The 13,733-nt window shown below is 39.0% G+C and overlaps 1 protein-coding gene across 1 annotated transcript; it reads right to left on the bottom strand.

Moving 5' to 3' along the window:
* Positions 1 to 7,243: 7,243 nt before the first annotated feature.
* On the bottom strand, positions 7,244 to 11,441 carry LOC131345552 (protein NLRC3-like). The gene is made up of 4 exons (XM_058378476.1): positions 11,410 to 11,441; positions 11,228 to 11,289; positions 8,503 to 8,760; positions 7,244 to 8,319 (listed from the first exon to the last, which is right to left on the bottom strand). Exons 1-4 carry the CDS (start codon positions 11,439 to 11,441, stop codon positions 7,244 to 7,246), a joined length of 1,428 nt encoding a protein of 475 aa, XP_058234459.1.
* Positions 11,442 to 13,733: the final 2,292 nt, after the last annotated feature.

The following is a 13,733-nucleotide window of genomic DNA, read 5'->3' as shown; positions in this document are numbered from 1 at the left end:
CACTCACACACTACAGGCAATTTAGAGACTCCAATCAGCCTAGAAGCATGCAACAAAAGTGACTACACCCCTAAGTGGAAATGTCTGAATTGGGCCTAAAGTGTCAATACTTTGTGTGGCCACCATTATTTTCCAGCACTGCCTTAACTCTCTTGGGCATGGAGTTCACCAGAGCTTCACAGGTTGCCACTGGAGTCCTCTTCCACTCCTCCATGATGACATCACAGAGCTGGTGGATGTTAGAGTCCTTGCACTCTCCCACCTTCCGTTTGAAGATGCCGCACAGATGTTCAGTAGGGTTTAGGTCTGGAGACATGCTTGGCCAGTCCATCACCTTTACCCTCAGCTTCTTTATCAAGGCAGTAGTCATCTTGGAGGTGTGTTTGGGGTCGTTATCATATTGTTATACTGCCCTGTGGCCCAGTCTCCGAAGGGAGGGGATCATGCTCTGCTTCAGTATGTCACAGTACATGTTGGCATCCATGGTTCCCTCAATGAACTGTAGCTCCCCAGTGCCGGCAGCACTCATGCAGGCCCAGACCATGACACTCCCACCACCATGCTTGACTGTAGGCAAGACACACTTGTCTTTGTACTCCTCACTTGGTTGCCGCCACACACGCTTGACGCCATCTGAACCAAATAAGTTTATCTTGGTCTCATCGGACCACAGGACACAGTTCCAGTATTCCATGTCCTTAGTCTGCTTGTCTTCAGCAAATTGTATGTGGGCTTTCTTGTGCATCATCTTTAGTAGAGGCTTCCTTCTGGGACGAGAGCCATGCAGAACAATTTGATGCAGTGTGCGGCGTATGGACCTCCGGATATGACCCTGAGCACGTACACTCAACTTCTTTGGTGGACCATGGTGAGGCCTGTTCTGAGTGGAACCTGTCCTGTAAAATCGCTGTATAGTCTTGCCCACCGTGCCGCAGCTCAGTTTCAGGGTCTTGGCAATCTTCTTATAGCGTTCGTTTTTTCAGCTCCTCAGAGAGTTCTTTGCCATGAGGTACCATGTTGAACTTCCAGTGACCAGTATGAGAGAGTGTGAGAGCGATAACACCAAATTTAACACACCTGCTCCCCATTCACACCTGAGACCTTGTAACACTAATGAGTCACATGACACCAGGGAGGGTAAATGGCTAATTGGGCCCAATTTGGACATTTCCACTTAGGGGTGTAGTCACTTTTGTTGCCAACGGTTTAGACATTAATGGCTGTGTGTTGAGTTATTTTGAGGGGACAGTAAATTTACACTGTTATACAGGCTGTACACTCACTACTTTACATCGTAGAAGAGTGTCATTTCTTCAGTGTTGTCACATGCTGTTTGTTGACTACAGTTCAGTGTTTAACACCATAATTCCCTCCATACTCACCACTAAGTTCGAGATCCTGCGCCTCAGCCCATCCCTGTGTCGATGGATCTCCAACTTCCTGACAGACAGACCACAGGCAGTACGGGTGGGCAACCATGTCTCATCCTCACTCACTCTCAGCACTGGAGCCCCCAGGGTTGTGTTCTGAGCCCCCTGCTGTACTCACTGTACACTTTTGACTGTGTGGCCACTTCCAGCTCCACCAACATCGTGAAGTTTGCGGACGATACTGTGGTAGTAGGCCTGATCTCCAATAACAATGAGACAGTCTACCTAGAGGAGATTAAAAACCTGGAGACATGGTGCCAGGTCAACAATCTCCTCCTGAACGTCAGCAAGACTAAGGAGCTGATAGTGGACTTTAGCACAAAGCAGGAGAGGAATTACCAGTCCCTCACTATCGACGGGACCCCAGTGGAGAGAGTGGACAGTTTCCAGTACCTAGGTATTTACATGACACAGGACCTGACATGGTCCTGTCACATTAACACCCTGGTGAAGAAGGCCTGGCAGCGTCTTTATCATCTCAGATGCCTGAAGGACTTTAAACTGCCCTCAAAGGTACTAAAGACATTCTACACCTGCACCATTGAGAGCATCCTGACGAGAAGTATCACAGCCTGGTTTGGGAACTATACCAAACAGGACAGGCAAGCTCTCCAGAGGGTGGTGTGATCAGTCGAGCGTACCATCCGCACCAAGCTTCCTGACCTGGACACCATATACAGCAATCAGTGCAGGACCAAAGCCAGGAAGATTATGAAGGACCTCAGCCATCCCAACAATGGACTCTTCTCTCTGTTGCGGTCAGGGAAGTGATTCCGTTCCTTGAAGGCGAACACAGAGAGAATGAGGAGAAGCTTCTTCCCGCAGGCCATTCGGGCCCTCAACCAGTACACCTAGGATCTGGACTTTCTGGACATACTCACACACGACATGACATTCTACCTCAGCTGATTGTTGCACATGCAATAATTGCACTACTCTGTACTCTGCACTACTCTGTACACACAATAACACTCTCACTGTACATCTTTCCTGTACATCTTTGTGTGCACACTGCACTGACACTTTACTCCCTGTTCAATTGGACATTTATACTTGCCTATAGACATCTACATATATATTTATATATTTATCTTACATATGCACACTGTACATACTGTATTCTTTTGCAACACCATTTCAAAGTTGACCATTGTACTGTATTATATTAGTGCATTATATTTTTGTTTTATATTTGTATACATATATATTATACTACTATTTTTTTGTTAATATTTTTTGTTAATATTTTTATTATATTAATATTTTATTTTTTATATTATGTTATATTAATATTTTACTTTATTTTTCATATTTATATTTACTGCTATTGATACTACATATATATATTTATATTATATACATATATACCTATATATCTTTATATATATATATATATATATATATATATATATATATATATATATATAAATATATATATATATATATACACTATATTGCCAAAAGTATTCTCTCACCTGCCTTGACTCGCATATGAACTTAAGTGACATCCCATTCCTAATCCATAGGGTTCAATATGACATCGGTCCACCCTTTGCAGCTATAACAGCTTCAACTCTTCTGGGAAGGCTGTCCACAAGGTTTAGGAGTGTGTTTATGGGAATTTTTGACCATTCTTCCAGAAGCGCATTTGTGAGGTCACACACTGATGTTGGACGAGAAGGCCTGGCTCTCAGTCTCCGCTCTAATTCATTCCAAAGGTGTTCTATCGGGTTGAGGTCAGGACTCTGTGCAGGCCAGTCAAGTTCATCCACACCAGACTCTGTCATCCATGTCTTTATGGACCTTGCTTTGGTCACTGGTGCACAGTCATGTTGGAACAGGAAGGGGCCAGCTCCAAACTGTTCCCACAAAGTTGGGAGCATGGAATTCTCCAAAATGTCTTGGTATGCTGAAGCATTCAGAGTTCCTTTCACTGGAACTAAGGCACCAAGCCCAGCTCCTGAAAAACAACCCCACACCATAATCCCCCCTCCACCAAACTTTACACTTGGCACAATGCAGTCAGACAAGTACCGTTCTCCTGGCAACCGCCAAACCCAGACTTGTCCATCAGATTGCCAGTTGGAGAAGCTCTCATCACTCCAGAGAACGCGTCTCCACTGCTCTAGAGTCCAGTGGCGACGTGCTTTACACCACTGCATCCGACGCTTTGCATTGCACTTGGTGATGTATGGCTTGGATGCAGCTGCTCGGCCATGGAAACCCATTCCATGAAGCTCTCTGCGCACTGTTCTTGAGCTAATCTGAAGGCCACATGAAGTTTGGAGGTCTGTAGCGATTGACTCTGCAGAAAGTTGGCGACCTCTTTGCACTATGCGCCTCAGCATCCGCTGACCCCGCTCCGTCAGTTTACGTGGCCTACCACTTCGTGGCTGAGTTGCTGTCGTTCCCAAACACTTCCACGTTCTTATAATACAGCTGACAGTTGACTGTGGAATATTTAGGAGTGAGGAAATTTCACGACTGGATTTGTTGCACAGGTGGCATCCTATCACAGTTCCACGCTGGAATGCACTGAGCTCCTGAGAGCGACCCATTCTTTCACAAATGTTTGTAAAAACAGTCTGCATGCCTAGGTGCTTGATTTTATACACCTGTGGCCATGGAAGTGATTGGAACACCTGATTCTGATTATTTGGATGGGTGATTGAATACTTTTGGCAATATAGTGTATCACTGGCTATAAGAAGCATCTACAGGCTGTTATTTCAGCAAAAGGTGGCTCTACTAAATATTGATGTCATTATTTCATTGGGGTGCCCAAATTTTTTGCACCTATCTGTTTTTGTTATGATTTACATTGCATTATATTTGTTGATTAAATAAATGTTATTTCAGAACTGAAATGTTGCTGTTTCCATAAGCTATAAATTATATCCAAATGAAGTTGCTACTTCGAAAACCCAGCAGATTATAAATTGAATTTAAGACCATTTCCAGGGGTGCCCAAACTTTTGCATAAAATTGTAGCTTTGTCACATGAAGAAGGAAGGAAAAAAAAACAAACTTAAATATAGAATACAAAATTTCCTTCAAAATTTCATATCTATCTATCTATCTATCTATCTATCTATCTATCTATCTATCTATCTATCTATCTATCTATCTATCTATCTATACACACACACTATACATATTGCCAAAAGTCCAAAAGTTTTGGGACACCTCTCCAAATCAATTCAGGTGTTGTTTTTCAGGGGTTGGGCTCGACCCCTTACTTCCAGTGAAAGGAACTCTTTGTCAAAACCTTAATTTAGAAAAGATGCTATAATGTAAGCAAACCACAGTGTTCAGATTTTTAGATTAATTCTTTGTTTTTTTATGCATTTTTGACAGTTTGTGGCATCCAAGCTGCATTTATTTTATTTCCTGGTGTTTTACCAGCATAAAAATGAGTTGTAACATACATGTCTGTGCTGCTAACTAATTAATTAATTTCACCAGCTTAATATAAGGAACAAACTGGAAGAATTGTGGTATTTGTATAATATTTGGAGGCAGAACTAACACCTATTAACATGTTTTAGCAATTAAATTATGTTTTTTTTTTATCACTGATATGCTATTTTATTATTTTTATTTGCAGTACCTCTTCTGTCTGTTGGTTGAGCTGTGTAATATTTACATTTATTATTTATAATTTATATTTATAATTTTTATATTTATAACTTTATATTTATATTTATATTTAGAATTTATATATTTCAATGGATTGTACTTATATGTTATAGTCTAGTAATGTAATGGGTTTCATGATCAGGTCACAGTCAATCATTGAAAGAATTAAGCTTTTATCATTGATCATTACATTTAAAAATATATTTAAAAAATAGTTTCATTTCATTACTGGATAATTATTTTATTTTTTGCCATCAATGTCATTATATTATATAAAACTTTTTATAATACTCAATTTGAGGTAAAATTTTCAGGTGTTTTATCAATAGTATGATTTAATGGTTTATCAAAATCCTGAGTGATAGTGTTTTCCAGTGGCTTTCCTGTGTCCCAAAAAGTAGTAGATATATGTCCCTATTGTGTGTGTGTGTGTGTGTGAGAGAGAGAAAGAGAGAGAGAGAGAGAGAGAGAGAGAGAGATGATCTTACTCCAGTTTCTCCAGTGTACAGTGTGGATTCTTCAGTCCATCAGAGAGCAGCTTCACTTCTGAATCCTGCAGTTTATTGTAACTCAGGTTCAGTTTTTCCAGTCTGGAGGAGTTTGAGCTGAGAACTGAGGACAGAGCTCTACAGCTTTTCTCTGTCAGGTTACACCCACGCAGACTGGAAGAGAAATGAAACATCAAACACTGATCTCAAACACACACAGCCATAACACACTTACTTTTAATCTTATTAAAATAAATAAAAAGTTAAATACATGAACATTTTTATACTCAGCAGTGATTTAATTAAATAAAATTAATACGTTGTAAATGTAAGATGCCACTATTATTTGTATTTCAGTAATCCAGCTTTTTTTGGATTTTTTATTTTGAGTTTTCACATTTTAAAGAACAATCCCCATTCCCCATGCCAGCAAATTAAAAAAAGGAAAAAAAGAAAAAAAGAACACACACACACACACACAAAAGGAGTTTACAAGTGTAATGACATTGTAATCAATGTACTGATTGCACATATATATATATATATATATATATATATATATATATATATATATATATATATATATATATATATATACCCAGGTATAACATACATCTGCACTTCCATGCATAACTATACGTCAATCACACTTGTATACCTATACAAAAGCACATACAGCCGTCTCTACATCTGCACATATAGTCATTGAGAGAAAAGACCAGAACGTCTTATACCAGTAAATACCCAATTATGGAAATATATAATTGTTACACACTGCTACTTTGTTCAAATTAACCACCCCACTTAGAGAAAGGTTTAAATTCAGATATCATGGGTCACCTTCCAAATATTCAAGAAAGGATCTCCAAGTCTGTACGAATCTCTTTGGTTTACCTGCAATCTCATATCTAATTTTCTCCATATGTAGTACATTGCTGAGTTCTGTGAGCCATGTTTCAAATTTGGGTGCACACTCTTTGTTCCACATCATCAAAATTGTTTTTTTTTTTGCTATAGTCATCTCATATTGAACTGTTTGGATCTGATGTGAACTATACTTCTCTAAGAAAAGGGACCAACCTAATATTGCAATAAGAGGGTCATGAGGAAAATCAATCTTAAGTACCTTTGAGTAGAAAGAGAAAACCTCAAGCTAAAATTTACACATTTTTGAGCAGAGCCAAAATGAATGGGCCAATGTACCCTCATTGGATTTGTCATTAATCCAGTTTGTCTGATGTTATTCTGTCCACACGGAGCTGTTAGTGTTTATTGTCCTGTTTCTGTTGAATGTTTCTGAAGGAAACAAAGGCAAGGCTGTACACTTACACTGGAAAACCTAATATTCACAAATAAATTCTCTCAACACAAATATTGGTTATTTTGTGTCACCTTCTTTATTATATTATTCTGTTAAATATGTGTATTGCCACATTTGCTTGTATTAATCATATAATATTCTAAATGCATTTATTTAATTTAAACAAATAAGGCTTTCCATAATTAACAATTAATCTGAACAGTGCAGTTCAGTGTTTTATTAATACAGCAAACCATGCAGTAGAACATTTATAAATAAAAAATACTCACACTGCTTTTCTGGAGGCTTTGACCACTGGCAGCAGTTTCAGAAAACATTCATCTGATCGTTCATATTTACTCAAATTAAATTCATCTAGTTCTTCATCATTTCTCTGGAGATGGATTCTCCCTGATCTTCTTCTTGATATACTTGACTATTTTCTTTTTGCTGTGAGAGCTACTTCCTGTATGTGAAATTAAGCCTTGAAAGAGAATCTGATTAGACTCCAGTGAGAGACTCAGAAGGAAGCGGAGGAACAGGTCCAGGTGTCCATTCTCACTCTGTAAGGCCTTGTCCACTGCACACTTCAGGAAATCAGACATGTTTGACTTGATGAAAAGATCAGACAGATCAGTGGTTTGTTGTTCTGTTACATTTCTGCTGATAAAGTGGTGAGATGCGTATAAAGCAGCCAGAAACTCCTGAACACTCAGATGTACAAAGCTGAAGACCTTCCCCAGGTGAAGCCCAAACTCCTCTCTGAAGATCTGGGTACACACTCCTGAGTACACTGACACTTCTCTGACATCAATGCCACACTCTCTCAGGTCTTCCTCATAGAAGATCAGGTTTCCTTTCTCCAGCTGCTGGAAAGCCAGTTTTCCCAGTGCCAGGATACTCTCTCTGGTCTGCTGAGGATCAGGGTCACATTTCTGATGGTACTTTTGGTCCTTGTGTTTGATCTGAAAGATCAGGAAGTGTGTGAACATTTGAGTCAGAGTCTTGGGGATCTCTCCACTCTCTGCTTCACCCAACATTCTCTCTAGAACAGTGGCTGAGATCCAGCAGAAGACTGGGATGTGACACATGATGTAGAGGCTTCTTGAAGACTTCATGTGTCTGATGATTTTATTGGCCAGGTTCTGATCACTGATCTTCTTCCGGAAGTACTCCTCTTTCTGAGGATCACTGAAGCCTCGTATCTCTGTTAGCTGGTCTACACACTCAGGAGGGATCTGATTGGCTGCTCCTGGTCGAGAGGTTATCCAGAGGAGAGCAGAGGGAAGCAGATTCCCCTTGATGAGGTTCGTCAGCAGAACATCCACTGAGGCTGACTCTGTCACATCACACAATCTCTCATTCCTCTGAAAGTTTAGAGGAAGTTGACACTCATCCAGACCATCAAAGATGAATAGGACTTTGTAGGCATCACAATTTAATAATCCTATTTTTCTCATTTCTGGGAAAAAGTGATGAAGATTCATCAGACTGAGATTTTCCTGCTTCATCAGATTCAGCTCTCTAAAGGGAAGTGGAAACATGAAGGTGATGTCCTGATTTTCTTTTCCTTCAGTCCAGTCCAGAATGAACTTCTGCACAGAGACTGTTTTTCCAATTCCAGCAACTCCTTTAGTCAGCACACGTCTGATGTCCATAAAGAGATCATTACAGTTGATGGGTATCTCCTGTGTTGCTGGTCTCCTGGACACTGTCTCAATCTGTCTCACCTCATGTTCTTTATTGATGTCTCCACTCCAACCCTCTGTGATGTAGAGCTCTGTGTAGATCTCATTCAGAAGTGGTAAGCTTCCAGACTCTAAGATTCCTTCATCAATTCTTTTACATTTTTCTCTGAGTTTGGATTTGAGTTTTTGTTGATACTCAGAGATCAGGTCCGGCTCTAATAAACAGTAAGTAAAGTATAATGATAAATATTGTATTATATTAACACTATCCATAATATTATTTATGTAAATCAGTTTTATTATTTTTATAAGTTACTGATTTGGTAACTGCTTAGAAAAGTGGTTTATATTTATTATATTTCACATCAGACCACTCGTGTAATCCACTGAACTCCAGTGTTCACAGAAGTGCCTGGGATTTGAAAGTGATGTAAAACTCCCCTAAGGTGACTATGTTCTTCCTCTAAAGTTTAAGCAATAGAATAATCATGAGTTTGAGTCCTTACCAGTTTGCAGTCTGGTGATCTGATGAAAGTCTTGTTCTGTTCTGATGGGAATTTTAGATCTGTTCTTTTGGATTCTGTGGAAAATAGGATTGTTATGGGAACTAAAACGTCAGAAGTGAACAAATAAAATCTATTAGCAAGCCCCAGTGGTGTAGCAAGTCAGCCACGGGCCCATATGCAAAAAAAATTGTACTGGCCCCCTCCCACTCCAAGAGGCCATCTGAACCAAATACATTTTCCCAACCAAAACAGAAAAAACAAGTCTAAAATAAAGATCAACCACACTTTGCACCATCAAAAATAAACTAGTGTGTGTGTGTGTGTGCAAATACAAACGTGGCATGGCGGCCCAAAACAACCAATTTAATTGAATTAAATTGTTTTTTTTTTATTAAGTTATAATAACAGGTAACTTACAAAATTAAAGTTCATTGAAAGTATGTTTTTTTAATTTATTAAAAGTTTTTGAGCAAAAACAGTTAACTCCACATTTCAACTTAAACAAAACCAAGTAATTGCTTTGTAATTGCATTTAATTACAATATTGAACATTGTTTAACTTACAACAAGTAGTCTAGGTAACGAGCACTAAAAATAGACCATTAATAAACAATATAAACATTCTAGATTACAGAAATCAGCAATCCAGAGTTTATAACAACACAATGTACACAATTGGCATGATATCTGTGAGAACACAGTGGCATCTTGTTTAGTTTTATCAGTGGCTGAATAAAACTATCAGTTAGTCTTTGTAATCTCCTCAGCTGACCATGCAGATGCCTGTCAAACTTTCTACGCAATACAGGGAGCTTTTCCCTCAGCACTGTAACGTGCTGCCTTAGCAATGTTCCGTGAAAAAGTTTCAGTTTTTTTGTAAAAATTGCGTTTATCGGTTTTTGCAAATAAACTCTTCAATTTGTTCCCTTGTTTTAATTAAAAGATTCCCTCCGTGAGCCCCAGTCCCCCTGGACCCATATGCATGTGCATACCCTGCATACCCAGATGCAACCCCACGGACTAGTCACTGAAGCAGTAAAAACTCTACTGTTCTGTGTTGCTCTTGTCTTAGAGCTAAGGTGATGATACAGCAGAAATAACTTCCACTTGTTTCTCACTGTATAAATAGTATAACATTGAGTTAAACACTTTGGAAAAGGTTTCAGCATCATAATGCCCAGACCATCAAAAAAAAACAGAACCAAACTGAAGAAATACAGAATGACAGCAACCTAGCTAAAGCTAGAACATCTCCAGCAGAAATGGTAAATGAAGGATCTGAGTTAAACGAGCTGTGGAAAGTGATGAAGGACACGAGGCTCCAAATTAGAAGGAGTCCTAAAGGTCTGAGAAATTCTCAGGTACAATGATCCATGCTGTGTGACACAGAGGACAATGTGGACAAGCTCCAAGCTAACAATCAGACACTTCAGAGACAAGTACCAGTACTGTTAGAGACGGTCACTTCTCTGATAAATTAAAGCAGATGATGTAATGTTTGTGTTGTTAACCTACTGGAAAAGGAAAAGGTAAAAGAACAGACTCGTACACTCAGAGCTTAAACACCCTTAATATCCCTACGTTATTTAAAACAGCTGAAAATTAGCTAGATATTACACTAACTTAAATGAAAATAAGAAAAGTTATTGCTATAAATTTAATCTACTTTTACTAAATACTTTTATTATGAGTTGTGGGGAATGCTTTAAGGGGAATGCTTTTTTTAAGGAATAACATGAATATATCACTTTTTTAGCATTCAACACAGACAAAGTGACATAATGACAATAAAAATGCTACTTAAGAAAAACACATGATTTACATAAAACCTAATTAAATACAGCAAAGACATGTAAAAAATATGTTTCAGGTTTAATGAAATGTAAGTTTAAAAGAATTAAAAGTTTCTTTTTCACACGCACCACTTTAAATTCTAACATTAAAACTCAACTTCACATAAACAAAACTGTTAAAGCTTGCAATAAATGTACTATGAATCAGTGAATTTGAGTTCAAAATGGGTTTATTATCAGTACTAAAGTAATGAAGGTAATCAATAAAAAAACACACTGGAAAGTTGCCTAATCACAGGCTGTATGTCATTATGGAGGGAATTATGTTAAAATGCTCTTTGTTGACAACAGTTTAGCATTTAACACCATAATTCCCTCCATACTCATCACTAAGTTGAAGATCCTGGGCCTCAGCCCGTACCTGTGTCGATGGATCTCCAACTTCCTGACAGACAGACCACAGGTAGTACGGGTGGGCAACCATGTCTCACCCTCACTCACCCTCAGCACTGGAGCCCCCCAGGGCTGTGTTCTGAGCCCCCTCTTGTACTCACTGTACACCTACAACTCTGTGGCCACTTCCAGCTCCACCAACATCATGAAGTTTGTGGATGATACTGTGGTGATGGGTCTGATCTCCAACACCAACAAGACAGCCTACACTGAGGAGATTAAAAACTCATCTCAGACACGCTAAAGTACTTTAAACTGCCCTCAAAGGTGCTAAAGACATTCTACACCTGCACAATTGAGAGCATCCTGATGAGAAGCATCACAGCCTGGTTTAGAAACAGTACCAAGCAGGACAGGCAAGCTCTCCAGAGGGTTGTGCGATCAGCCGAGTGTACCATCCGCACCGAGCTTCCTGACCTGGAGATTATATATACAGCAAGTGGTGCTGGACCAAGGCCAGGAAGATAATGAAGGACCTCAGCCATCCCAACAATGGACTCTTCTCTCTGTTGCTGTCAGGGAAATGTTTCCATTCCTTGAAGGCAAATACAGAGAGAATGAGGAGGAGCTTCTTCCCGCAGGCCATTCAGGCCCTCAACCAGAATACCTAGACCTGGACTTTTTCTCTGGACTTCCTCACACATCACATTCTACCTCAGCAGATTGTTGCACACACATAACTGCACTACTCTGCACAGGTCACACTTTGTTTTGCAGTCACTTTACCGTTTACTTTTACTGTTAAATAAGATTCATATTTATGTCTTTTATACCTATATATTTATCTCATGTGTATACATCATATTTTTCCTATTTATATATGCATATCCAATATCTCATTGGTTTTTCATTAATTTATCATATTTTTTAATATATTTTTATTACTTGTTAGTTTTAATATTTTATATTTTTCTTTACATCTTTTTTTCCTTGGAACAAGGACAGTCGAAAAAAGCATTTCATACAATATATGATTTTGTATGTGACAAATAAAATTTGAATTTAAATTTGAATTATTATCATGGGAACCTTCCGCTCCCTCCCCAATAAGATGGATGAGAATACTGCAGAGATGCAGAGAGAATACTGGGAGTGCAGCCTTAAGTTTTTTACTGAGACGTGGCTGAATGATCTTACATCGGACTCTATGGTAACTCTGGATGGCTTTAAAATTGTACGGGTGGACAGAAGTTGCAGAGAGCAGTAAGAGGAAAGGAGGGGGTGTCGTGGTGTTTATAAATGAGAAGTGGTGTAACCCTGCACACATAAGTGTCAAGAAACAATGATGCACCAAAGACATTGAGCTACTTGCTGTCAGCATTCGCAACAACAGACCAGGTGAGGTGTGAGCTAAGGAAGATAAAGGTAAGTAAGGCTGCAGGGCCTTACAGAGAAATGCTTTTTACAACTGTCCTACATTTGAAGAATATATAGAATATATAGAATAAATATATAAATATAAATATATATAAATATATAAATATATATATATATATATATATACAGTGAGGGAAAAAATTATTTGATCCCCTGCTGATTTTGTACGTTTGCCCACTGACAAAGAAATGATCAGTCTGTAATTTTAATGGTAGGTTTATCTGAACAGTGAGAGACAGAATAACAACAAAAAAATCCAGAAAAACACATTTCAGAAAAGTTCTACATTGATTTTTATTTTATTAAGTGAAATAAGTATTTGACCCCTTTGCAAAACATGACTTAGTACTTGGTGGAAAACCCTTGTTGGGAATCACAGACGTCAGACATTTCTTGTAGTTGGCCACCAGGTTTGCACACATCTCACATCTCAAGGAATTTGGGCCCACTCCTCTTTGCATCCACGACCCATTTTCAATGCCCTGGCTGAGGGAAGGAGGTTCTCACTCAAGATTTGATGGTACATGGCTCCATCCATCGTCCCTTTGATGCGGTGCGGTTGTCCTGTCCCCTTAGCAGAAAAACACCTCCAAATCATAATGTTTCCACCTCCATGTTTGACGGTGGGGATGGTCTTCTTGGAGTCATAGGCAGCATTCCTCCTCCTCCAAACACGGTGAGTTGAGTTGATGGCAAAGAGCTGGATTTTGGTCTCATTTGACCACAACACTTTCACCCAATTCTCCTCTGAATCATTCAGATGTTCACTGGCAAACTTGAGATGGTCCTGTACATGTGCTTTCTTTAGCAGGGGGACCTTGTGGGCGCTACTGGATTTCAGTCTTTCACGGCATAGTGTGTTACCAATTGTTTTCTTGGTGACTGTGGTCCCAGCTGCCTTGAGATCATTGACAAAATCCTCCAGTGTAATTCTGGGCTGATTCCTCACCGTTCTCATGATCATTGAAAGTCCATGAGGTGAGATCAAATACTTATTTCACTCATTAAAATGCAACTCAATATATAACTTTTCTGAAATGCATTTTTATGGATTTTTTT

The sequence above is a fragment of the Hemibagrus wyckioides genome, linkage group LG25, assembly GCF_019097595.1.
Source record: "Hemibagrus wyckioides isolate EC202008001 linkage group LG25, SWU_Hwy_1.0, whole genome shotgun sequence".
NCBI lineage: Eukaryota > Metazoa > Chordata > Actinopteri > Siluriformes > Bagridae > Hemibagrus > Hemibagrus wyckioides.
Note: the sequence above shows the minus strand (reverse complement) of the source record. Positions and strands in the feature narration are given on the sequence as shown.

Excerpts from the sequence above, each read along its gene's own strand:
- LOC131345552 (XM_058378476.1), bottom strand. The coding sequence starts at position 11,441 with ATGTTGGTGGAGCTGGAAGTGGCCACAGAGTT. Across the intron at positions 8,761-11,227 it reads GATCTTCAACTTAGTGATGA|AGCCGGACCTGATCTCTGAG; the intron begins GTATGGAGGGAA and ends ACTGTTTATTAG. Across the intron at positions 8,320-8,502 it reads TCTCTTTATGGACATCAGAC|AAATGAGAAAAATAGGATTA; the intron begins GTGTGCTGACTA and ends ACTTTTTCCCAG.